We start from the raw sequence: 26,743 nt of genomic DNA, 5'->3' as shown, positions 1-26,743 counted from the left end.
AGTGGCTGTCCTGTAAAGATGACTGCAAGAGCACAGCGCAGACTGCTCAATGAGGTGAAGAAGATTTCTAGAGTGTCAGATAAAGACTCTGGCATATGCCAACATCCCTGTTAGCGAATCTACGATACGTAAAACGCTAAACAAGAATGAATTTCATGGGAGGATACCACAGAGGAAGCCACTGCTGTCCAAAACTTTGCTGTACGTTTACAGTTTGCACAAGAGCACCTGGATGTTCCACAGCAGTACTGGCAAAATATTCTGTGGACAGATGAAACCAAAGTTGAGTTGTTTGGAAGAAACACACAACACTGTGTGGAGAAAAAGAGGCACAGCACACCAACATCAAAACCTCATCCCAACTGTGAAGTATGGTGGTGGGGGCATCATGGTTTGGGGCTGCTTTGCTGCGTCAGGGCCTGGACGGATTGCCATCATCGAAGGAAAAATTAATTCCCAAGTTTATCAAGACATTTTGCAGGAGAACTTAAGGCCATCTGTCCACCAGCTGAAGCTCAACAGAAAATGGGTGTTGCAACAGGACAACGACCCAAAGCATAGAAGTAAATCAACAACAGAATGGCTTAAGAAGAAAATACGCCTTCTGGAGTGGCCCAGTCAGAGTCCTGATCTCAACCCGATTGAGATGCTGTGGCATGACCTCAAGAAAGCGATTCACACCAGACATCCCAAGAATATTGCAGAACTGAAACAGTTCTGTAAAGAGGAATGGTCAACAATTACTCCTGACCGTGCACGTCTGATCTGCAACTACAGGAAACGTTTGGTTGAAGTTATTGCTGCCAAAGGAGGTTCAACCAGTTATTAAATCCAAGGGTTCACATACTTTTTCCATCTGCACTGGGAATGTTTACATAAAAAACATGGTAACATTTAGAGCTGTAATGTGCACAGACAAAATGAGTGACTATACTCAGGTGATGCAAAGTGAGTCCCAACTTACAATAATGCGCAGGTGTGTACCTCTATACACCTAAGTGCATCTGTGAGCACAGAGATGTGCACAGAATGGGAATAAAGAACACAATTCAAAAATAAAGTGGTGATATGACAGTCTATAAGAAGATGATGAATTGATGTTCAGAGCTTCTGACTTCTTTACTCAGACAATGGTGATAAATCCACACAGGTACCGTAGTACCCTTACCTTAAAGGTGCTATATGTAGGCATATAGTGCTGTCTCTCCAGAGTTGAGATCTCGCTTGTCCCAGGAGTAATCACGCAGGCTGCTAACACTGCTGTGTGTCTCCGATGGATCAGGCTCAATACTCCAGAATCAGGGATGCAATGTAGTAGGGGGAGAAAAGAACATATGCATCCAATAGTGTAGTAGGTAAAAATCCAAAAAGGTTTATTGCTCCAAAAATAGTTTACAGAAAAATCGGGATAAAAACGTACAAGCAGTCGTTTATAAAAAGCAGGGACGGGGCGATCGTGATACCGCCTTACATCCGATAGCCTCCGGCTTGTGTGGGTGTTGCTCGGTCTTGGTTGTGATTCACATCACACGTTTGAAGCGCTTATCATTTACCCACTTTGTATTTACTTTTTGTGTTATGTGAACACTTTTAGATATAGCTGCCTCAGATTCACTCTCATTCACTTTATTATCATATTTGCTTACTCACAGTAGCGCATAGAAATTTTCATATATTAAACATTTAGAGCCGGTTCACACTGGGGCGATCTGGGATCTGACTTCAAGATGCCCCAAGTTGCCCCATGTCGCGCGGTCGAGAAAATTAATGAAAGTGAATGGGAGCCGTCTTAATGTACACTACTGAGGTCGCTCCGACTTCAGAAAAGGTTCCTGTACTACTTCAATCCGACTTCTAGGCGACCTGTACCCATTGATTTCAATGGAAGTGCCTCCAAGTCGGATCCCCTTTCACAGTGAGGCAACTTTACAGGAAGTCGCCCCAGTGTGAACCTGTTCTAAGGCAAGCTCCTCCCTCCCACAGGGGAACTCCACGCCAAATTTTTAATAAAAAAATGGTGTGGGTTCCCCTCTAGGAGCATACCAGGCCCTTAGGTCTGGTATGGACTTCAAGGGGAACCCCCTACGCCAAAAAAACGGTGTGGGGGTTCCCCCCAAATCCATACCAGACCCTTATCCGAGCACACAGACCGGCCGGTCAGGAAAGGGGGTGGGGACGGGCGAGCGCCCCCCCTCCTGAGCCTTACCAGGTGGCATGCCCTCAACATGGAGGGGTGCTTTGTGGCAGGGGGCGCCCTGTGGCCCCCCACCCCAAAGCACCTTGTCCCCATGTTGATGGGGACAAGGGCCTCTTCCCGACAACCCTGGCCGTTTGTTGTCGGGGTCTGCGGGCGGGGGGCTTATCAGAATCTGGGAGCCCCCTTTAATAAGGGAGCCCCCAGATCCCGGCCCCCACCCTATGTGAATGAGTATAGGGTACAACGTACCCCTACCCATTCACCTGGTGGTAGAAAAATGTAAATAAAAAAACACTACATAGGTTTTTAAAGTAGTTTATTAGGCAGCTCCGGGGGTCTTCTTCCGACTTCGGGGGTCTTCTGCCGGGCACCACCGCTGTCTTCTTTCAGCTCTTTTACCAGTGGTGGCCCGGTCTTCTCCCTTCTTCCGACTTCGGGGGGTCTTCTTCCGACTTCGGGGGGTCTTCCGACTTCTCCGCTCTCCGGTTCTTTTTCTCTTCTGCCGGGCACCACCACTTTCTTCTTTCAGCTCTTTCACCAGCGGGGGGCCCGGTCTTCTGAGTCGCCTTCTTCTTCTCCTCTTCTTCTCTTCGATGTTGACTCGACGCTCCCTCCCTCTGTAATGGCCGGTGTGCGGTGCGCGATGATTTTTATAGGCCTCTTATGACGTCACAGTCCCAGCATGCTCCGGGTGGTGACGTCACCACCAGGAGCATGCTGGGACTGTGACATCATAAGAGGCCTATATAAATCATCGCGCACCGCACACCGGCCATTACAGCGGGAGGTAGCGTCCCCCTGTCCCAAAGCACCCCCCCATGTTGAGGGCATGCCGCCTGGTACGGCTCAGGAGGGCCCACCCCCTTTCCTGACCAGCCGGTCTGCATGTTCGGATAAGGGTCTGGTATGGATTTGGGGGGAACCCCCACGCCGTTTTTTCGGCGTAGGGGTTCCCCTTGAAGTCCATACCAGACCTAAGGGCCTGGTATGCTCCTAGAGGGGGAACCCATGCCGGTTTTTTACTTAAAATTTGGTGTTGTGGTCGCGTTGTGATTCAAGTCGTGTTGAAGTTGCCTCACAAATTTGTGCTGAAAGTCGTGTTGCCCCTGTGTGAACCGGCTCTTAATTCTTTGTGTGTTATTAGTTTAAGCAGACTGTGATTGTCTATTGTTGTGACTTAGATGAAGATCAGATCACATTTTATGACCAATTTGTGCAGAAATCCATGTCATTCCAAAAGGGTTCACATACTGTTTATTGCAACTGTATATCCGCCCGTGTGAAAGGGGCCCTAAAGTAGCAGTAAAGCTGGAAATCCGTTCTAGTCACTTGTCTACTGAGACAATTTTTTTATTTTTTGAACACATGTTCAAAATATGCATTTTTTGCTACAAACTTACTTTAAACCCCAAACAATAATATATTTCTGAAAGCAGAGCCCTTGCACAATATAGTACCTCATTTTTTGGCAAAATATAGAAGATGAGTTTGTGTCAAGTAAATAGATACCCAACATGTTAGGGCTTAAAATAGCATGTGCCTGTGAAATGGCAAAACAACAAAAAAATTGTCCGTAACCAATGATTTCGCAGTGATACCTCACATGTTCACAACCACAATTTACATACACGTGCTTGCTTTATGTGTGCATTTGCATTTGGGTGTGCGCGCAGGGTGAAAGGAGTGTTTTTATACTTTTTCCATTTCTTTTACATACGTACAAAAAAGACAACAGTCCAGAGATTTGGCTTCAGTAGCATCTGTGAGCTTGATTCAACTCCTTAAACACTAGTATGGTTTTTTTAAACTTCCTCTTTAGACAAGGGGGTAATCTGTCCCTGAATACACAGAATCCCATATTTTCGAAAGGCAGCTAAGCTGGACCTGAACACATCTCATCAGAAAATGAGAATGGTACCATTTGAAATCATTACATGCTTTTAGATGCATTTGGAAATGTCCTACTAAAGCATATAAATGCATACAATTGTATGTATGTCTTTGCCCGTGTGAATAAGGCCTTGTGAATAATTTGATTATGAGTAAGACTGGACATGAAATTTGACTTAACATAGCAAACAGGTTTAATCAAATATGCTGACAACAACTCTTGAGGTAAATGTATACTATTAATACATCTGTATTTGCGTTTCTTGCAGGTTTCTCAATATCGACGTATGATGTTACATCCAGAAGCATCTATGTCCGGTGGTCTAAAGTTACAGGTGCCATGTCATATAAAATCACAACATCCCCATATTTATCACTAGGCCAGTCTTCGTTTGCAGTATTTAATCCAGCCACTGTAATAGGAACAATAAACACACTCCTGCCAAATACTAATTATACAGTAATAGTGGAAGCCATGGACAAAGATGGCAGTACTATGGCTCATGCTCAGACCCTTCAACTGACAGGTTAGTAGGTTTATTTTAACTTTACCTTAGGGCACAGTCAGTAATAAATAATGGACCTATTTTACTTTTTGTTGTTTTCTTTTCTGTAGCTCCTGAGGTACCTGTTATTGATCAGGCATATTCAAAGCTGAGCAATAGTATAACTGTGGAATGGGCAGAGGTGGCAGGAGCTACAAGCTATCAGGTAATTGCTCAGGCTGGAACACGTTTCTTTGAGTCTATTGTCACAAGCTCCCCAGGAACAGTGACTGGCCTACAAGCGGCCACAACCTACAAAATAACAGTGAGATCCATCAATTCAGCTGGAAAGAGCCAACCTTCTCCTCCTAAATGGGCACAAACAGGTAAGATGTTTGTAACAGCAAATAGTTATCTAGAAAGTTGAAAATACAAAAAATATTTTATAGGTTAACCCAAAGGCCAACTCCAGCCCAAGTGTTTTAATTTGTTTTGCATTGAGTGAGGATGGGATAGAAACATACACAAAGTTCATTAATCGCTACAAACTGTCAGCCATATGCGTGGGTATACACAACCTGGGAAATGTAAAATGGACTAGAACCCAGTGCAGCTGCCAACCACTGGAAGAATGTATAACAAAAGACAACAAGAAAAAAACATTGCTCTATGGGTAAAGCATTAATACTTAAAAACCTTTAGTTAAGTAAAAAGTAAATTTATTGTACTTCTTGAGAAATAAACAGCAACTGTCAATAGTGATAAGAACTAACAGCAACTGTCAATATTAAAAACTTGCAGGAGTTGCAGAAGCAGTCATAAAAGTATATAGCCAAAATAGATACTGGTCTAAAAGATTGATATTAAGAAGAACGGTACCACTATAACATCTGGGTGGGGAAGGGTCATCGTCAACAAGTCAGCTTGCAGGTAGAGCATGGGAGAGGATGTAAGAAATCCATGTGGATGATGATGGAAGCCCGGTGGTCAGAAGGGGAAAGTTGTGTCACAACCCTTTACCTCTGGCTGGTGGTCAGACTCTGCTGGTGTCTAAGTTAGGAACCACAATGGCGGAGGGCCCTTTGGGAACACAGTGAGCTCTATAGCTAGTGGCGGGTGTAAACCCCGCTGAGCCGCTGGCAGTGTAGTATGGTATCCCCCACTGAGGAATAAGACCGGGAGAGCCGAACAAGCTGGCTGGAGCCAGGCACACTAGATAACATCTGCGTCATGCCGGAAACTAAGAGAAACAGAAAGCCTGTCTGTCGTGGTGGGCTGCAAGCACTGGGTTGCCATGGCTTACATGTTTTGCGCGCATGAGCATTTCCAAAGCTTTGAAAAAGCGCATACGCAGACAAAACATAAAAACATTCTCCAATGTCCCAGAAAACAGGGGGAGGCACCAGAGAGACTGCTAGGGTGAGTAATTCAGCCCTGAGTCACTGAACCCTGACCCAGATACACAGCTCAGGTTTAGCCCTGGTTGGTGCAGAAATTTGACTGCACCAACACCTAGCACAACTAGAGGGTGCTACACAATCAAGGGGTTAAATATGTGCCTAACAATGTGTAATGTGTTTCTCTTGTGATACTTTTACTTTTCTATCTGGCTGCTTTTTCTCCCTGCTTTGCTGTAAAAAGAAACAGCCAGATCGCTGAACAGTGTACAAAGCCCTATGTTTTTGTAAACACAGGATTGTAGAGTCAGGTACTGTACGTGAACTGGCGGGCTGTACCACTTGCGTGCAGTATAACTACTGTGGGCAGGTGGCAAGCAGTTCAAGGAATATTTCCTATGACCTAATTCCTGTTGTAGGTGAGATTTGCAGTGCAGTGTATTTATAAGCATTCCCATGCAATAAAATGCAAAAGTTAAATTTTAACTCACATCTCTGGAACACATAAACTCAGTGTCTATTGTGAACATGTTACGTGGAAAACTATTTTTTTCTATGTGTCATTGCATTTAGCTGTGTTCATCCAGTACAGAAAAACGCATGTAACTTCACATAGTGTGAATGGGTTCTAAATCAAGAATCGGTTTATTAGCAATAGGACATGTGAAGGTCTGCATGAATTTCTGTTTGCACCTGTAGATTGTCTTGGTTTCAAAGGCTTTTCAGTGTAAGGTTAGATTGCAGGTTTCATTTTATTCTTCTGCTGACAAGTAGAACAAATCCCACTGGATCATGATGTTGATGATCAATTAGGCCAAGTTGCAAATTTCTTTGTACGTGTTCTATGTGCTAAAATAATTGCATTATGGTTGGGTGCACTCATGTCTTTATCATTTTAGCAGCTTATATATGTTGGTGATACTACAGCAGATGCAGAATATGGGCTAGATTCAGATAGATTTGGGTGGGCGTAGCGTATCTCACAAAGAAGTTGCGCTGTAACTTACGGCGGCGCAGTGTAACTGGGCCGGCATAAGCCCGCCTAATTCAAAATAGGCTGGTTGGGGGCGTGTTCTATGCAAAATACTAGTGACCCCACGTATTTGACGTTTCTAATGAGCCGTCCGTGGACGTATCCCAGTGCGCATGCTCCAAATGATGTCGGCAAATCGTCAATGCTTTCGACGTGAACGTAAATTACGGCCAGCCTCATTCACGGGCGAGTTACGCAAACGACATAAAATTAGAAAAATTTGACGCGGTTCAAGGTTCCCACGTCCATACTTAACATTGGCTGCGCCATCTTTTTGGTGGTTTATCTTTACGCCTGAAAACCCCTTACGTAAACGGCGTATCTGTACTGCGACGGCCGGGTGTACGTTCGTGAATAGGCGTATCTAGCTGATTTACATATTCTAGGCGTAAATCAGCGTACACGCCCCTAGCGGCCAGCGTAAATATGCAGTTAAGATACGACGGCGTAGGAGACTTACGCCGGTCGTATCTTAGCAACATTTAAGCGTATCTCAGTTTGAGCATACGCTTAAAGTTGCGGATTCAGACTTACGACGGCGTATCTACTGATACCCCCTGTCGTAAGTCTTTATGAATCTGGCCCAATATATACATGCTCAGGTCCCTATGTTATGGTCGTAGCTCAAGCTGAGTCCATTCCTACCCCATCACATATTAGAATGCAATCCGAGGGCATCTATTAGTGGAAAGCATAAATAATACTAGCATTTGAAGAAAAAATGTAGGTACAAACTCATACCTCCCAACATTTTGAGATGGGAATGAGGGACACCTACTGGCAAACGTACGTAGGCATAGGACATGCCCCCTGTCACACCCCCTTAAAGGAGAATTAATCAAAAACAATGTTAATTAAATCCACAAGGGCTATCTTTTTACCACTACTATTCCTTTATATTGTCTTTTAAAATGTATAAATGCAGCAATTTAGAAATTGGATGAAAGGTTTAGCACTGAGAAACAATTTTTGAAAGATGCATTTTATATACAACTATATAGGTCTGATCAAAATGAGGGACAAATGAGGAGAATGAGGGACAGAGGGACATTGCTCCAAATCAGGGACAGTCCCTCGAAATCAGAGACAGTTGGGAGCTATGCAAACTCATTGTCAAGCTGCAATGATAGAGTCAATGTGCAATGATAGAGTATTAGGAGATAAAATATTGTAATCTTATAACATTTTAAAATGTATGTGCTATGACTACTGAATGTGATGTATGTTTTTTTTTTTTTTAACTATTTGCATAATTTCTAAGGCTTTTGTGTCACTGAAACAGTCTCCCTTTTATTTAAGTTTTGGCAGCTGCATCTGTCACTGTGGAATCCTATAGCAGTGACTCTGTGAGTGTTGGTTGGCAGCCTGTCCCTTCAGCTGTTTTGTACTCCGTTTCTGTTATGAGATCAGATGGATCTGGCACCAGGTGGAACCAGAACACCACGTCTATATCACTGAACTTCACCTCTCTGGACCCTGGCACCATTTATACTATCAAACTTCATGCCTGGGATGCAAATGGAGTACCAGGAGATGACATCACCTACAGCCAGATTACAAGTAAATAACACACGATATTAGCACTGTTTTATTTATCCCTGGCTCAGTATGTGTTTAATTTAATATGGTGCAAATTTGAACATATCTACAAATTTGGTGCATAGCAGACCTAAACTCTTCTATATCCTTTATTTGGAGAAAGACATCTTCATAGTGTTGTTAATAAATCTAAAGAAAAAGCTGAAATACCTGCTTGTCTCTACAAACTATCAAAAATGTTCAGTTTTCCAGTGTTGTTTGTGTAAGTGTAGCACTTTTCTAGTTAGGCTGCTAGGATGTTAGGCAAATTAGTTATTTGTGGCTTCTCTGTAATCGGTGTGGCAATTGTTGATTGCTTTTCGGTGTTCTGAATATCACAGGCTGCTGGTTTGATAGCTCTCCCCTGTTTTCCAGAGGCACATGGAACATAGAGAGTTGAGCAAGGTAAATGGGCAACCTACATGGGTTTACTACAGCCAATCTCTGGGGAGGTCTGCCCAGTAGGGTGCTGGAGAGACATATAAATAGTCTGAGATTTAGAATAGCAGGGCTTTTCTTCCTGTTAAAGGGAATTCACCCATTTGGATGGGGGTGGATACCCACATCCGCAGTAACCTTCCTGACTCCAGCTGATGATTCATCAAGCTCCCAGCTGTGTTTTAGCTGGGGGGGGGCTGCTTTCAGAGATCCATTTGTCAAGCAAGTCAAGGGAACCCTCACCCTGGGACCCTGATCTGGAGAGCTCATTAAAGAGTGTCAAATTAGATTAGAAGGGGTCTGGCTGTCCAATGGCATTGTGAGTGTTCACCTCTCCCTTAGAGCCCTTTTAACCTGGGGCACGGACTGTGTTAGCGGTAAAGGGCCATTCATTTTAGCAGTGCTTTACCGGCGCTGTGCGGGTGGGAGCGGGGCACTTCTAATCCCAAAGAAAGGGTTTAACAAGGGGTTAAAAGCGGAAAAGAAAATATGAATCTGCGCCACAGAATATTTAAAAATAGTCTGGAGCCCTCAGATAGACTCTCAGGTGATTAAAAATATATATAATAGGTGTGAGAGGCTGCCCCTGCAAAAAAATCCCCACAAAATGGAGAAGGGTATGAAATAATATGAAAAGCAGGTGGTGGCGCCACCCTAAAGTGTAGAGTGTAAACTGGTGTCAATAGTAATTAATGATAGTGTGTGGGTGGTACAATATAAAAACAGAACAAAACAAAAGCGAAAAAATGCTTAGTGATAATCCAAATAACAAACAAAAAATTCAAATGTGTTCCAGTGCTAAAACAAAATCCTCATTCCATTTCTGTTTCATGCACAAATTGAGTGAATCAAAAAATATATGAATATATATATGGTGCTGTGTGCTTTCAACAGACAGTACTCATACTGTAAGTAAAAAGTCTTTATGCAAAAGTTCCATGCAATAAATAAAAATAAAATAAATAAAGTGCTGTGTGCTTCTTCCACGTGAATCAACGTTGATCTAAATCTTCTGTGCAAAAACCGTGCTCACTCCCTGTGGTCCCGCACTCACCAGATACTTGAACCCCTACAGGGGTAACGGGCGTTCACAGTATAATATACTGACAAAATCCCTGGATCTTCCCAGAATCTAAAAATCTTGACCGCTCAGAAGAGGAGACAAATAGATTGCCCAATAGCGTGATACCGTTTTTGAAGTGATAAACAACTTTTATTCACATATAACAGGGTACTCACATTTAGTAGAAAGGTTAACAAACATTAACATAAAACGTGCTGTGGCTTAGAATAGCGTCTGCTCTACCGGTTTCGTCGATCTGACGTCATCTGGAGCGCGCCTCTAAGCCCCCAGCACTTCCTTATTTATATGGGACGTTTATGTCTGAAACGTCCGCCATGTTGTAGTTTTTTGAGGACAGAAGTCCAGCCGCTAGAGGCCCTATATTATAAAAACGCGTCCGCCATATTGTGGATTGTGGCAGACAGAAGACCAACCTCTAGAGATCCGTTATCTTCTCTTAGTGCTAAAACTAAGCATGCTCTAAGAAAACGTCCGCCATGTTGTGGCTTTTTGGAGACCGGAGTCCTGATCTAAGGTTACTCTATATATTTAAACAGCGGAGTAAACAGCAACGAATCTCCCTGTTATATTAATGGAAACGTCCGCCATGTTGTGGCTTTTTGGAGACCGGAGTCCTGATCTAAGGTTACTCTATATATTTAAACAGCGGAGTAAACAGCAACGAATCTCCCTGTTATATTAATGGATATACATAAATAAATAAATATACTTTGCGGTTGTAAACAGAACGGTGTTATGGCATAATATTTGAAACATAAAGGCATATATCATTCAGACATAAAGTGCCACAGTAAAAATTTCATGATACTATAGATCATTGTAATTAGACCGTAAATATATAAATTAAGACCTATGTAAATGATGATAATATGGGTATATTAATAAAAACTTCATAAAATTTCTTTAAAATATAACATAAAATATGATATCTATAATAATAAAATAAAACTGTAATATATGTATATATGTATTTGAAGTGGGGAGGCTATAAAAGGCAATAAGAATGTAATGAAGATATGAATAAAAATGGTAAGTATTGTAATGTGTCAGCTCACATTTCCAATAGTGTAAAAATTGATAGTTAAAAATTGGTTAAAAAGCAGTTCAGGTCTACATCAATATTCATACCTGCCGGCTGGAGGGTGTCTAATGTATAGATCCATCGGGTTTCATTTTGGGATACTTTTTTAGTTTTGTCCTCACCCCTCCAGTGTTCTTTTATCTTATCAATCCCATAAAATGTCATACACCCAGGGTCTTTGTTGTGATAATCCCTGAAGTGCCTAGACACACTGTGTTTGTGGAAACCCTTTTTTATGTTGGCAATATGCTCTCTTATTCTAATATGTAATTCTCTTGTCGTTCTACCCACATATTGTTTGTGGCAGGGGCATTCTAAAACATACGTCACATGTGTACTGCTACAGGTAATGAGTTCTCTTATCTTATGTGAGGATCCATTTGTTGTTGAGGAGAACTCTGTTCGTTTCTTATTAGTTTTTTTACTGACACGACATGGTAAACATTTTACACATTTGTGGAAACCTTTTAGGTTTTTGAAAATTTGGATTTGTTTAGGAGGGTCTATTGCATTGTGGACTAGTCTATTTCTGAGGTTAGGGGCTCTTCGGTATATGAAACTCGGTTTATTTGGTAACAGATTTTTTAGACTTTTATCTGATTGTAGAATAGGCCAGTGTTGTTTGAAAATTCTTTCAATGTCCTTGTGCTGTATATTATAACCGGTTAGGAACGCTGTATCCATAAATTTCTTCTTTTTCTTGTTGTGTGTTCCTGTTATAATGTTATCTCTGTTCATTCTCATGACTTTTGTTTTCAAGATTTCTAGCTCTTTTCTTTTATATCCTTTTTCAACAAATGTATTAATAATTTGTGTCGCCTGTGCTTCAAAATCAACACTGTTACTACAATTTCTAAACAGTCTCATAAGTTGTCCCTTGGGGATATTTTGAATCCATTGCTTGTGATGACAACTGTTTACAGGAATATAACTGTTCCTGTCAGTTTTCTTAAAGAAAGTTCTAGTGTGAATTCTATTACCAACTTTAAATAATTGTAGGTCTAAATAATCTATAGATTCTGTATTCCAGGTTCCCGAGAACGTGATGCCATAAATGTTGTTGTTAATCTCATCAAAAAACGTCTGTAATTCCATTTCTGTGCCTCCCCATACAATTAGAATATCATCTATGTATCTTCTATAAAATTTCAATGGTGATCTCGTTACTCCTTGTATTTGTTCCGCCTCCCAGTGATTCAAAAAGATATTAGCTACACTGGGGGCGTACTTAGCCCCCATTGCTACCCCTTTTGTTTGGACATAATACTGTCCCTTATTCCAAAAATAATTATGGCTCATGGCTAAAGTTAGACCCTCCAAAATGTAGTTTATTTGTTCCTGCTTCAATTTAGAATCTCTATGTAAAGCCCATTTTACTCCTTCAATACCATCTTCCTGTACTATATTGGTGTACAGAGAGTTCACATCTATGGTGACCATAAGGTCAGTAGATTCTATTTCCATGTCATTGAGTTCCATTATGAGCTGCCTGCTATCTTTGAGGTACGATGGTCCTTCTTTTACTAACGGTTGTAGGTAACCATCAATATATGCCCCAAGTCTTGAGAAAAGCGAATCGATACCGCTTATAATTGGCCTCCCCGGAGGATGAATTTCATCTTTATGTACTTTTGGAACATAGTAAATGATAGGTGTTTTTGCTGTTTTTGGAGTTAGATATTTTGCCTCTTTCTTGGTAAGGATGCCCATTTTCTTGCCTTTCTCCACGAAAGTGATCAATTTCTTATTATATTCTTTCTTAGGATTTGTCTTCAGTTTCTTATAAGTGTTAGGGATGGTTAATAATTTGCTCATTTCCTCTTCATAGTCTTTTTTCTTAAGTATGACCAATCCTCCCCCTTTATCCGCGGGACGAATAATAATATCTTTCTTCTTTTCAAGCTCCTTAATAGTTTTCCATATTTTATTACGTTTTGATTTATTAACTCTTAAATTTCTTATATCTTCTTCAACCATTTTTCTGAAGACTGTCAGACTTTCATTTTGTTGACTCTTGGGGTTAAAAGTTGAATTATTTCTCAAGTTGGAATGCTGATATTGTGTTGTATTATCCATTTGTTTTGTTGTTTTATTTGCAAAGAATTTTTTTATATTCAATTTGCGCACAAATTTGTGTAAATCTATGTATGCTTCAAACTTATCCAATTCTTTATCCGGTGCATACTTCAATCCTAAATCTAAAACTCTCATCTCTTCTTCAGTAAAAACTTCATTACTTAAATTAAAAATGCCTCCTCCTAATATTCTCTCCTTCTTTTTCTTGTGCCCCCCTCGTTTGCCTCGTTTGCGTATCCTCTGTCCCATCCTTGTGGTCTGTAGGTCTGGTCTCTCCTCTCTTCCCACTCGTTTTCTTCTTGGTCCCAATAGTCCCCTCTCGGGTGTCTGTATGTTCTCTGGCCCCATCCTTGTTGTTCTCCGTATGGGGCTCTCCTCTGTGGGTACCTGAAAGGTTGTCTCCATCCTTGTGACCTGAAAGGTCGGTTGTCTTCTCTCATGACGGTTGGTCGGCCTCTGTATCTCCTGGGAAAAAAAACCCTATTTTGTGCTCCTCTATATGGAGTTTCTTGTGGGTGATTCCTTAATGGGGAGAACCTATTTCTATGTCTTGGAATCCTTGGTGTGTATGGTGCTTGAGGTCTCCTTTCTTCATTTTGTGGTCTCTCTCTATATGTCTGGCGTAATCCAAATTTTCAAAAACCTAAAAGGTTTCCACAAATGTGGAAAATGTTTACCATGTCGTGTCAGTAAAAAAACTAATAAGAAACGAACAGAGTTCTCCTCAACAACAAATGGATCCTCACATAAGATAAGAGAACTCATTACCTGTAGCAGTACACATGTGACGTATGTTTTAGAATGCCCCTGCCACAAACAATATGTGGGTAGAACGACAAGAGAATTACATATTAGAATAAGAGAGCATATTGCCAACATAAAAAAGGGTTTCCACAAACACAGTGTGTCTAGGCACTTCAGGGATTATCACAACAAAGACCCTGGGTGTATGACATTTTATGGGATTGATAAGATAAAAGAACACTGGAGGGGTGAGGACAAAACTAAAAAAGTATCCCAAAATGAAACCCGATGGATCTATACATTAGACACCCTCCAGCCGGCAGGTATGAATATTGATGTAGACCTGAACTGCTTTTTAACCAATTTTTAACTATCAATTTTTACACTATTGGAAATGTGAGCTGACACATTACAATACTTATCATTTTTATTTATATCTTCATTACATTTTTATTGCCTTTTATAGCCTCCCCACTTAAAATACACATATACATATATTACAGTGTTATATTATTATTATAGATATCATATTTTATTTTAAAGAAATTTTATGAATTTTTTTATTAATATACCAATATTATCATCATTTACATAGGTCTTAATTTATATATTTACGGTCTAATTACAATGATCTATAGTACTATGAAATTTTTACTGTGGCACTTTATGTCTGAATGATATATGCCTTTATGTTTCAAATATTATGCCATAACACCGTTTTGTTTACAACCGCAAAGTATATTTATTTATTTATGTATATCCATTAATATAACAGGGAGATTCGTTGCTGTTTACTCCGCTGTTTAAATATATAGAGTAACCTTAGATCAGGACTCCGGTCTCCAAAAAGCCACAACATGGCGGACGTTTCCATTAATATAACAGGGAGATTCGTTGCTGTTTACTCCGCTGTTTAAATATATAGAGTAACCTTAGATCAGGACTCCGGTCTCCAAAAAGCCACAACATGGCGGACGTTTTCTTAGAGCATGCTTAGTTTTAGCACTAAGAGAAGATAACGGATCTCTAGAGGTTGGTCTTCTGTCTGCCACAATCCACAATATGGCGGACGCGTTTTTATAATATAGGGCCTCTAGCGGCTGGACTTCTGTCCTCAAAAAACTACAACATGGCGGACGTTTCAGACATAAACGTCCCATATAAATAAGGAAGTGCTGGGGGCTTAGAGGCGCGCTCCAGATGACGTCAGATCGACGAAACCGGCAGAGCAGACGCTATTCTAAGCCACAGCACGTTTTATGTTAATGTTTGTTAACCTTTCTACTAAATGTGAGTACCCTGTTATATGTGAATAAAAGTTGTTTATCACTTCAAAAACGGTATCACGCTATTGGGCAATCTATTTGTCTCCTCTTCTGAGCGGTCAAGATTTTTAGATTCTGGGAAGATCCAGGGATTTTGTCAGTATATTATACTGTGAACGCCCGTTACCCCTGTAGGGGTTCAAGTATCTGGTGAGTGCGGGACCACAGGGAGTGAGCACGGTTTTTGCACAGAAGATTTAGATCAACGTTGATTCACGTGGAAGAAGCACACAGCACTTTATTTATTTTATTTTTATTTATTGCATGGAACTTTTGCATAAAGACTTTTTACTTACAGTATGAGTACTGTCTGTTGAAAGCACACAGCACCATATATATATTCATATATTTTTTGATTCACTCAATTTGTGCATGAAACAGAAATGGAATGAGGATTTTGTTTTAGCACTGGAACACATTTGAATTTTTTGTTTGTTATTTGGATTATCACTAAGCATTTTTTCGCTTTTGTTTTGTTCTGTTTTTATATTGTACCACCCACACACTATCATTAATTACTATTGACACCAGTTTACACTCTACACTTTAGGGTGGCGCCACCACCTGCTTTTCATATTATTTCAAGGGGTTAAAAGCGCCCGAAAAGCGCAGCTGCCGAATCGCTTTGCAGGCGATTCAGCAGAGCTGCCTATTGATTTTAATGGCAGGGGCAGTTTAGGAGCGGTGTATACCAAAGACGCTGCTTGCAGGACGTTTTTTTTTTCATTTCTGCATGCGCACCTGTTCAGTGTGAAAGCACTTAAGCTTTCACAGTGGGGAGATAGGGGAGGCAGTTTACAGGCGCTATTTTTAGCTCTAAAACGCCTGTAAAGCACATTCAGTGTGAAAGGGGTCTTACTGAAGAGTGTCTGGTGGATACTGGAAGGAGGTATCCCGTGGTCCTGTGACCATGTGAGAACTGACCAGAGCTCAGTGTTCCAGTGACTGTGTGCTGTATCCTTTGGGTGGAGGAGCCAGTATTCCTGACTGGAATAGCTTCTAAAAAGGGACTCAATTCTGCTCTCTGTATTTATTCCTGTATGGAGACTGTTTACAGAGACTTAGCAAGGCGAAGTGCCCTCCTGCAAATGTTTAGGGAATCTGGAGTATCCCATACACCATATCCAAGTTTCTTTAGCAATAAAAATCCTAAAAAGATCCCCTAGTTAATTGTTGAGCCAGAACGAGTGAAATGTTGCTGTATGCCTGGCTGCCTCTGCACTAACTCTGGGAAATAACCAGTTAAAATACAGCGGCTCCGTCAGGGGTAGTGCTACCTAAGCAATGCCAAAGGGTGACTTTTAGGCAAATGCTGTCTAGTCAGGTGCCATACCTGAATTCTGGCAGAGATCACATGATCAGTTCTTATGTTCCAGAGGGCAGAAGAATTCGGAAAAGGAGAAAAATATGTGTTTCAGCCGCATAAAAGTATTTAGGTACATTTTAACCTGTTGAAAATAAAATCTTCTAAAAAACTGAACCTAGGCCATATGAGCAATATGGCAGCTTCTTATCCTTACAATTATTGTATTTCTAACATCTTTAAATGCTTCACACTTAGATCTATGTAAGCAAAACAACCTGTAACAGTACCACACAAAACATCAATCATTCCAGAATCATCGCCCAGCCATGTTTAGCGACCAGGAGCACTGCTTTTCAATAACGCACATGTTTCAAATGAATTCCAATATGAATGCTGAATAGAGCTACAGTTCTTAAGGCCCCGTACACACGACCGGATCTATCCGCTGGGATTTATCCGCGGATCAGTTCCAGCAGATAGATCCGGTCGTGTGTAGGCCCGAGCGGACATTTTCCAGCGGACATTTGTCCAGCCGACGGATTCCCAGCGGATAAAAATTTCTTAGCATGCTAAGAAATCTATCCGCTGGAATCCTGTCCCTCGGACTTATCCGGTCGTCTGTACAGACTCACCAGATAAGTCCGTCCGATCCCCATCCCTCGCATGCGTCGGAATGATTCGACGCATGCGTGGAAGTATTTACCTTCCAGCGTCGCGCACGTCGCCGCGTCATCGTTGCGGCGACGGCGCGGACACGTGACCGCAGATGTTTTCCGCGCGGATTTTGATCTGATGGTGAGTACAAGCCATCAGATCAAAATCCGGAGGAGAAATGTCCGATGGATATCTCCTCGTCTGTACGGGGCCTAAGAGGCAAAATATGCCCCTGCTTGAGGCTGGGTAGGCTTTCACTTGAGGTGTTTGTGGCTTGTCCCATTGGTGAATAGAGTTTAATAAACTCAGAGAAGTTGCCCAAGTATATATAATAGTCTGTTATTCTATATCCTTCTGTCATTGTCTGTGTTCCTCAATATATATAGTATTTGTCTGTCAGTCTGTATGTTCCTATTATTTCTATTATATTATATTTCTATTAATTAATTTTTAGGAATATTAAGAACTAAAAGTTTTCACTGGACTTTAAATGAGGTTCAACATTTGCATAAAAGATCACCTCATTTAAAAACCCATAAAAATAGTTTTTAGTTCTTTGTATAATGCAGATAGTGGATGGAAGCATGACATTATAAGGCACCAGCACAGATTATTTTTTATATTGTAGGAATATTAGGATTCCCTCAGTTGCTCCATGATGACTTTTACTAATTTAATATTTCAATTTTTGTTGTCTTAAACCCCCACAATAATTAGCAGTAAAAAATATGGAAATCTGTACTGTATATGGGTATTAATTAATTCATTAATTTATATTTTAGGACCAGCTGCCCCATCAGATGTGCAAATTACTTTCAACAGTGGAGCTCTGGAAGCCACATTCTCTGTAGCTGAAGCTGATGGCTCATCTAACTACACCGTACTTCTTTATAGTGGGGACACCAGTCTGAACTGTACAATGTCTGTGTCTCCATGTGCAATCACTTCTTTACAGTGTGGAACAGAATATGCAGTGTCCCTGGTAGCTACCAATGAAGCAGGATCTACTCTGTCACCAAAAACATGGAGTCTGCTATCAGGTGTGTTGTTGCTAATTACAAATTAGAAAGCCTTTTTGCTTGGATAGATTTATTAAGAATTGAGAAAGTGAAAAAAATCCTGGGAATGGGATGGAGAGGTCTTCTTAAGCTGTCTGAATGAGAGAAATCCATGTATTCCTCCATCCATGCTTAGTCGTGTAGATAGAGGAAAGTCAGCTGCCAGCCATTAAAATATCTGGACAGTGCTTGCATCTAATTGGATAATTTTTAAGACTGACTTTAGTGACAAAAGTCAATTGAAAAATCGACTTTTGTCGAGCAAGGCACCAATAAGGCCGCCACCCACAGTTACAATTTTGTCCAGCAGGAATCAGATGAAAATTTAGCTGTGACACTCTTTAGTATAGTTATATCTTTACATATAAGTACAGTAGCAGTACAGTTATATCCTTATGTGTGTGATAACAACACTAGCAATTGCTGTCATACCGTTATCCTATTGTGTCCCATTGTGTCACGTTGCAAAATTTCCTGCTGAATAATTTATTAGTTAGACCTAAACAAAGCCCTAAGCACAGCCCTTTCAGCGCCGAGATGTCAGAGCTGTAGACGCTGCTATCTTCACCCATCTTCCTTCCGGCTCTGCGGACTCTGGCTGTGTGAGTGGCTGGAGCTGCGATGACATCCCATAGGAACCAAAGTTTACGGCACAGGGCTCTAAAGGAGTAGCCTGGATGGCTATTCCATCTGAGCACATGCGCCCTTGATCTCACTGGCTGCATGTACAGTAACTATCTCTTAAGCATGCATGTTTAGGAGATATTTATACTAGACATGTGCACACTGAAATATTTCGTTTCGGAATTTCGTTTTCGTCCGAAAAATAAATTTATTTATTTACTCTCGAAATTCGTTTTTATTTATTTTGTTTTTCGTAAAAAAAATGCATTCGTCTGAAAATCCAAATTAATTAAGGTCAAAACTGTCATTGAAGGCTTATGGTGTCTGTCGAATGTTCTAAGAAGAAGAAGAAGAAGAAGAAGAAGAAAAAAAAAAGAAGATTCGACAGAATCTTAAAAAAAAAAAAGATTTGACGGAGCAACAAAACTGTACAATGCCGCAATCGTACATTTCCGGTTGAATGTTCCGCCTACAAGCTATAGAAGAATTCTAATGTTGTATGACTAATAATAATTATATTTATTAATAATTATTACTAGTCAACCAACATTAGAATTATTCTATAGCCTATGGGCAGAGCATTTCACCAAAAATGTCCGCTTGCTGCGATCATATGTTTTTAGCTACTTCGTCGAATCTTCATGTCTCTCTATGTCGAATCTTTTCTCTCTATGTCGAATCTTTTCTCTCTATGTCGACTCTTCTTCATGTCTCTATAATGTCGAATCTTTTCTCTCAATGTCAAATCTTTTCTCTTTATGTAGAATAATATTGGACTGATAGAGTTACGGTTAGGCACATACGACCGCAACGAAAACGAAAATAAAACATTTGTTTATGTCGGATCTTTCGGTTTTCGTTTTCTGTGCTTTCGTTATCGTTTGTTAAAACGATAATGAAAATACCTGAAATTCAGACGAAAATGCATTCAGACAAAACAAATGCACATGTCTAATTTATACTACCTATAGCTAAGCCTCATTATAGGCTTATCTATAGGTAAAAGTCAGAGATGGGAGTTTACTACAACTTTAACCAAAAAACTGAGGGCTTAATGTGACATTAAGGCAATGTAATATAACATACAGTAAAACCTTGGTTTAAGAATAAATGGAAAAGATAAGGAATGTGGCGCTTACTAATCCTCATGAAAAAAAAACAACGATCTAAATATTCATATTAATGATCCAAATATGTAAAATTAATTAATGATAATTAATATACCTGCAGGCACAGTGCCAAGTATTTAATTATACCTGCGCAAATGTGCAACGATAGCAGCTATGCAAATTAGCAATAAAGTGCAGAAGAATAAATGTGTGCAAACAAATTTGATGTGCAAATTACAATTGTGTAAAAACAATTGTGCAAAAAATGACAAAACCCAAAGTGCAGATAACAGTTCAGGACTTCCAAACGAAGGAAATGTTCAAAAAGATATTTGTGCAAATTAAATATATATATGTCCAATATATATGAAGCAGTCTCATATAAGGTGCATAAAAAAGTCCAAGTGCAATGCTGAATCTAAATGTGTAATAAGATTTCATCAGAAGTAAAGTGCATGTGCCACCATTCGACTAATCTCCACCATTCAGTGAGGGTGACCACGTTTCCCCCAGCCTCTCACCTCATATAGCAGATAAATAAGCCTCTCTGACAAATACACACTGGCCGAACGGTCCATGGCAGATTGATTCCCTGCTCGTTCAGATACAGTCAGGCTCCCAGGATATTAATGTTCAGTAACATAGAAAAGGAAGAGTTGCAGTATTTTGATAAAAAAAAATCACATAAATAGTAACTTACAGTTAATGTAGCAAACAAATAGCATAAAGGAAAAACTTCTGAACTCGGCCGCTACTGGAAGTGACGTCACCACCGCTATTTTCGTTTTAAGAATGTTGATTCAATTTTCTGATCGTTAATGGGATCAAAGTTTGTTTTTGTCCACAGTGCGAGAGAATTCAAATACATTTTTTCTCGAATGAACAAATTTCTAACAGTGCATGTGGTTTTCGTTTGGGAAATTACATTGATTTCAAAAAGTAAATGTTAAGAGCAGACAATTTTGAACTACCTTTGAATGACAATTGTCCAGTCATCGACTCTACAAAGACTATTCGTATGAATGTTTGTTCTAAAATCTACAAGTATAGCCAACTTAAGAGGCAGAAGAAGATCAACAAGATACGTTTAGTAAATAGGGAGATAATAGCTTTTACATTTATTTGTACCTTTGATAATATTGTGCTTGATTCTTAGTAATATATGTTTTTCTTTCAGTTCCATGTGCACCTGATGGGATCACAGTTGTGGAGGACAATCCTGGGAATCTCACAGTGTCATGGTCTCATGGAAACCTCGCTGATTATTATGTTGTGTTTGTGAAGAGTGATGATGGTTTTGAAGTTCACTGCAACACATCTCAGTCTCCATGTTATTTTCCATCTGAATGTGGGTTCATCTATTTTATGAGCGTCTTTGCTTATAATAAGGCAGGGCAAAGCCCCCTCGGTGAGCTCTTGAACTATACCACAGGTAAGCAGACAGTACACCAAGACAAGCATATTTAAACTAATTGTAAAGTTGATTTTTAAAAATAATTAGGGAAGAACCGAACACCCCCGGTTCGGTTTGCAGCAGAACATGCGAACAGGCAAAAAATTTGTTCGAAACACGCGAACACCGATAAAGTCTATGGGACACGAACATGGTGTCTACTCTCAAGTCAACCATTTGATGCATGGACTTACCAATGCTTATCATTTAGTGACCATTGCTGCATTTTTTTAACCTGTTCGCACTTATTTTTTGATGTTGTTATTATATAAGCACTTGCACTTTAAATCACTATTATATTGTTAACCTTGTAGTTAATATATTGTTTCAAGCTAGAATTTGGAATTTATCCATCACCTACTATTAGTGCCCCCTTATTATTATACACCCCCCACATTGCTAAAGTTGTTTTCACACCACTTTAGGGGAGCAGCTTCTTTAATATGTTTTTATTACCATAGAGTTCTCTATTTATTCAGAATTGTGAGATAGTATGACCATGTATGTAAGAAACAAAAATATTTGCACTAATCTCAACAGGAAAGATGGAAAAGTTGCACCAATTTAAAATTTGACAAGAGGCACGTGCCTTTTGAATGTGGCAGCAATGGATTTTGAAAAAAAAGGATAAGATCAATTTAGCACAAATACAATGATTACTACGTACTAGGAGTGGTTCTCTGACTTGGAGTTACAGTTTCCTCTAGTAGGAATTGGTTATCACCATTTAGCAGTTTTATTTGCATATATGAATATAATCTGGGTTCTGAATGTTCACTGTGCCCTGGACACATTTTATAACAATGTACCAAGTTGGACTTAAAGATGGCTTGCTTATCGAAGGGTAGGAGTAGAAATGGCTACTACTGGGGTAGATGGTAACTTATGTTGATATGTACTTATTGTCTTGCTGTTTGCAATTTACCTCCAAATCTTACAGGACATGTTATTGTTCTACAGCTCCTTGTTGTCCCAGTGATATTTCTCCGGCCTTCGTATCTGGGGATACTCTGGAGATTGTTTGGTCTGCTGTGCGAGGTGCAGAAATGTATGAGACCAAGGCAGTTGATGGGACCACTGTCATCCTCTGTAATGACACCGCCACAGTTTGTGCGCTCTCTGGCCTTCAGTGTAATAGGCAATACAATGTAACTGTCTTTTCCTACAGTGAAAACAGAGGCAGCAATACCTCATGTGCATCTAAGTATATGAAGACAGGTATGTATATATCGTTGTATGTAATATATAACATATAATTTTTCTTATTTAAAAAAAAAAAATATATATATATATATATATATATATATATATATATATATATATATATATATATATATACTGTGTGTATATATATATATATATATATATATATATATATATATATATATATATATATATATATAGATAGATAGATAGATAGATATTTATCAGATTTTATTATATTATTTTTTATATGCAGAATAATAATATAGCTAGTTTAAATAACCTTGCAAATCAGCCTATTAATAAAAATAAATAAAAAAAACATAAAAATGAAAGCAGTATTTAACCCAAAAGGAAATATTTTATATTTTACAGCTTACCAACTCTTTAACCTCCCTGGCGGTATGATTATTTCAGAAAAAAGGTGCTGAAAGCGGTACCATTATTTGCAAGGAAATTTGGCGTTTTATATTGTAGGCCTGTAATTCTTAGGCCAGGTACTAACGAGCAAACATGTACGGTGAAACCGGTCCGTCGGACCGTTTTCACCGTACATGCCTGCCAGAGGGCTTCTGTATGATGGTTGTACTAACCATCGTACAGAAGTCCGCGCGTAAACATTACGCGGGGCGTGTCCACGTCGTCGCCGCGATGATGACGCGGCGATGACGCGGCGATGTGGGCGGGCCTGCCATTTAAAGGCTTCCACGCATGCGTCAAAGTCATTCGACGCATGCGAGGGACGGCGGGCGCTCGGACATGTACGGTAGGTCTGTACTGACGACCGTACATGTCCGAGCGGGCAGGATTCCAGCGGACGGTTTTAAAACACGTCCAGGAATATTTGTCTGCTGGGAAAAGGCCCGGCAGGCAAATGTTTGCTGGAATTCGGCCCGCTCGCGCCTACACACGACCGAACATGTATGCTGAAACTGGCCCGCAGACCAGTTTCAGCATACATGTTTGGTCGTGTGTACGGGGCCTTAGGAATAACTCACTTAAATCTGACCAAACAAGAGTCTAGTAGGCATCCCAGGTATGACATTTTTTTAAAAACAAAATGATAAATTATAATATAATAAATAATTATAAATAATTATAACAAATAATATAATTATAATAAAAATTATTCAATAATGTAATCAACTCAAAATCACAGAAATTTGCTCAGTTGCAGAATTGTCGCTGTCATTACTTTTATTTTTTGATGACGAATTTTCCCCACAAATCGCTATCACACAATTCTGCAAGTGATTATAATTTATTATCGCTGTTTTCTAGCTGCTCTAAAACCATTTTTGACATAAAGGGACACTTTTGGTTGCTATGGACAATCTACAGTTTGCAGGCAGAAGGAACAGTTTTTATTATATAAAAGTACATGCAGGACACTGGACAGACCACTAGGGACAAGGGGTGTGTGTATTTTTTACATACAGTACTGTAATCTATAAGATTACAGTATACTGTATGTAAGGTGTTTGTTTACCTTTTTGAATTTGGCGCCGTTCTCCGCCCCCGTGCATCGTAACGTCGCAGGGAACAGAGATCGGCAGCACACAGAGGCACTGTGTGAATCGAGCGAGGTCCCGATCGCTCACACAGCGCAGTGGCATCACTGGATCCAGGGACAAGGTAAGTAAACACTGCCTGTGGATTCAGCGAGGCGAGCCCGAGTCTGACTCGGGATTACCGATCGTAGCCCAAAAATCTCACCCCGAGTCAGACTCGGGAATACCACCAGGGGGGTTAATGTGATGACTACATTAGTTTTATTTTTTTATTCTTTTATTTTCACCTGGTGGTCCTGCCAGTAAGTCTGTTATTTTCCAAAAAAACAAGATCTCCTGCAGATGTAGCAGTTGCAGAGATAAGACAAGGGGTTGATTTACTAAAAACTATAACTGGAGAGTTTAAATTCTGGCACAACTCTGCATAGAAACCAATCAGCTTCCAGTTTTTTTTTGTCAAAACTTTTTTGCACAAGCTGAAGTTAGAAGCTGATTGGATACCATGTACAGCTGCACCAGATCTTGCACGCTGCAGTTTAGTAAATCAACCCCAAACCCTTTAGCACCGACAGGGATGCTAACAACCATCACCTTTTATTTACTGTAAAGCCTTTATCTCAAAAGTTAAAAAAAACGGTTTGCTGTAACTGTTTATAAGGTATTGTAACGGCACCCCAAATGGGACAGGGGTTAAAGCCGTTTAGGATATTCCATTCCCGAAAACAAGACAGCTACCGACACTACATGATCCGGCGAACATGACCCTTAAAAATCCATTAATGAGACACACAGCTCTGTTTGAGGTTCAACAGGAATAGCCCCTTTATTGAGAAATACAGCTCTTATATACACTTTAGGATACTGCAGTAACCAAATGAACAATGACCCAACTCCACCCACAACATCACACAATGTTTACCTATTGAGCCCCAATACACATCCTCCTCAATACATCTTTTAACAGACATCCTGGCTCCGGCTTCTGACCTAATCTAATTTACATGAGCTAATTAACTACAGCTGATGACTCCTGACCTTTAGGCTGTCTGTTAACTTACAATACACATTATCATTAATAGACCTTCACACAATACAGGGTCAATTAGCACAAGCCACAATGAAAGATCCTTAGAAGTTAGTCTGGATTCAATTTACATTACACAGGCAGCCAGGTAGCTGGAGGTGATGACATCTTTCAATCTTTCAATTAACCTCTTTCAATTAACCTGTTGAGTTCAGAATCAACAACCAGTAATAGTTCCTTACTAGGCATGTGCAATTTTTTAAGTTACGAATACGTTTTCCGTCAATTTTCGTTATTTTAGTTGATTCGTTAACATACGAATGAACGAACGGTTTAGCGCAATTAATAACGAATAACGAAATTTTCAAAAATATCGAATATGAAAAACAACGAAGATACGAAAGATGAACGAAACGAAAACATAGAAACAACGAAAATACCGAACCCAAAAAAAATAATAATTACGAAAAACAAAATGAACGAAAATGCAAACTTACTAATATTCCAAGACCGAAAAGAAAACAACCGAAATGCCGAACAAAGAATAAAAAACGAAAATCAAAACTAACGAAAAATAAATTACGAATCTTCGGAAAACGGAAATGAAAACAACGAAAATACAAAATAATGTAAATTAGCTTTCGTTAGTACTGAAATATTTCTGGACATTGACCAATAGCCACTGAGCGCTGTCCCTTTCCTCTGAAGAGGTTTGTTCCTTCCCCCAATGAGCTTCTTTCTCATTACCTCCTGGCTCCTTGTGTCTTTTTCTGTGTTAGACTGCAGTGCATCTAATTTCTAGATTTGTATTTGTAATATCTGACATATTTTAGTTTTCTTCTATGTCAGACTTCATTCTAGACAGGGTGTGTGTGCTAACTAAGACAGTCAAGTCAATCACAGTAAAGTACGAATTACAAAATTACGACGAGTAGTGTGTCGAATAAACGTAAAATGTATTCTAACAGAATTACGAATGCAATAAAATCTACAAAAGTAAGTTTTTACAATCAAAGGAAATTAGACACGAAAATATGAATGATCATAAAGCAACGAAAATATATTTCTTACGAAAATACGAATGCGGCATGATGGAAAATATAATGTAAATACGAATAGCAAAACAACGGAAATTAAACTAACGTAAAAACGAAGAAACGAATAAAATCATTTTAAAAATACGAACGCGGCAGAATACAAAATATAACGAAAATACGAATCTCGATTCAACGAAAAATAAACTAACAGAAAAAAACGGAAACAGAAAAAAGAGTGTTACGAAAAATACTAAAGAGTACGAATACGATAACTAACGTCTTACGAAATTACGACTCGTTACGAATCACGATAAACGAACAGAAACGAAACAGAAATAAACGAAAATTTTTGCTGTGCACATGTCTATTCCTTACATATATCCTGGAATTATTTGTGAATTACAGACCCATGTTAAAGCGATCCAAGATATATTCT

General features: G+C 39.7%; 1 protein-coding gene across 1 annotated transcript in view; it reads left to right on the top strand.

Moving 5' to 3' along the window:
- The window catches only part of LOC120945575 (fibronectin type III domain-containing protein 7-like), a 57,339-nt gene that overhangs the window by 15,920 nt on the left and 14,676 nt on the right, over positions 1-26,743 (top strand). Inside the window, exons 3-8 of the mRNA XM_040359844.1 lie at positions 4,357-4,614; positions 4,704-4,958; positions 8,302-8,562; positions 18,071-18,328; positions 21,257-21,511; positions 22,493-22,750. Coding sequence (XP_040215778.1) covers positions 4,357-4,614; positions 4,704-4,958; positions 8,302-8,562; positions 18,071-18,328; positions 21,257-21,511; positions 22,493-22,750 — 1,545 coding nt within the window. The remainder of the gene's footprint in view (positions 1-4,356; positions 4,615-4,703; positions 4,959-8,301; positions 8,563-18,070; positions 18,329-21,256; positions 21,512-22,492; positions 22,751-26,743) is intronic.

The sequence above is a fragment of the Rana temporaria genome, chromosome 7 (assembly GCF_905171775.1).
Source record: "Rana temporaria chromosome 7, aRanTem1.1, whole genome shotgun sequence".
In the NCBI taxonomy this organism is placed as follows: Eukaryota; Metazoa; Chordata; class Amphibia; order Anura; family Ranidae; genus Rana; species Rana temporaria.
This window is presented reverse-complemented; position numbering and strand designations above follow the sequence as displayed.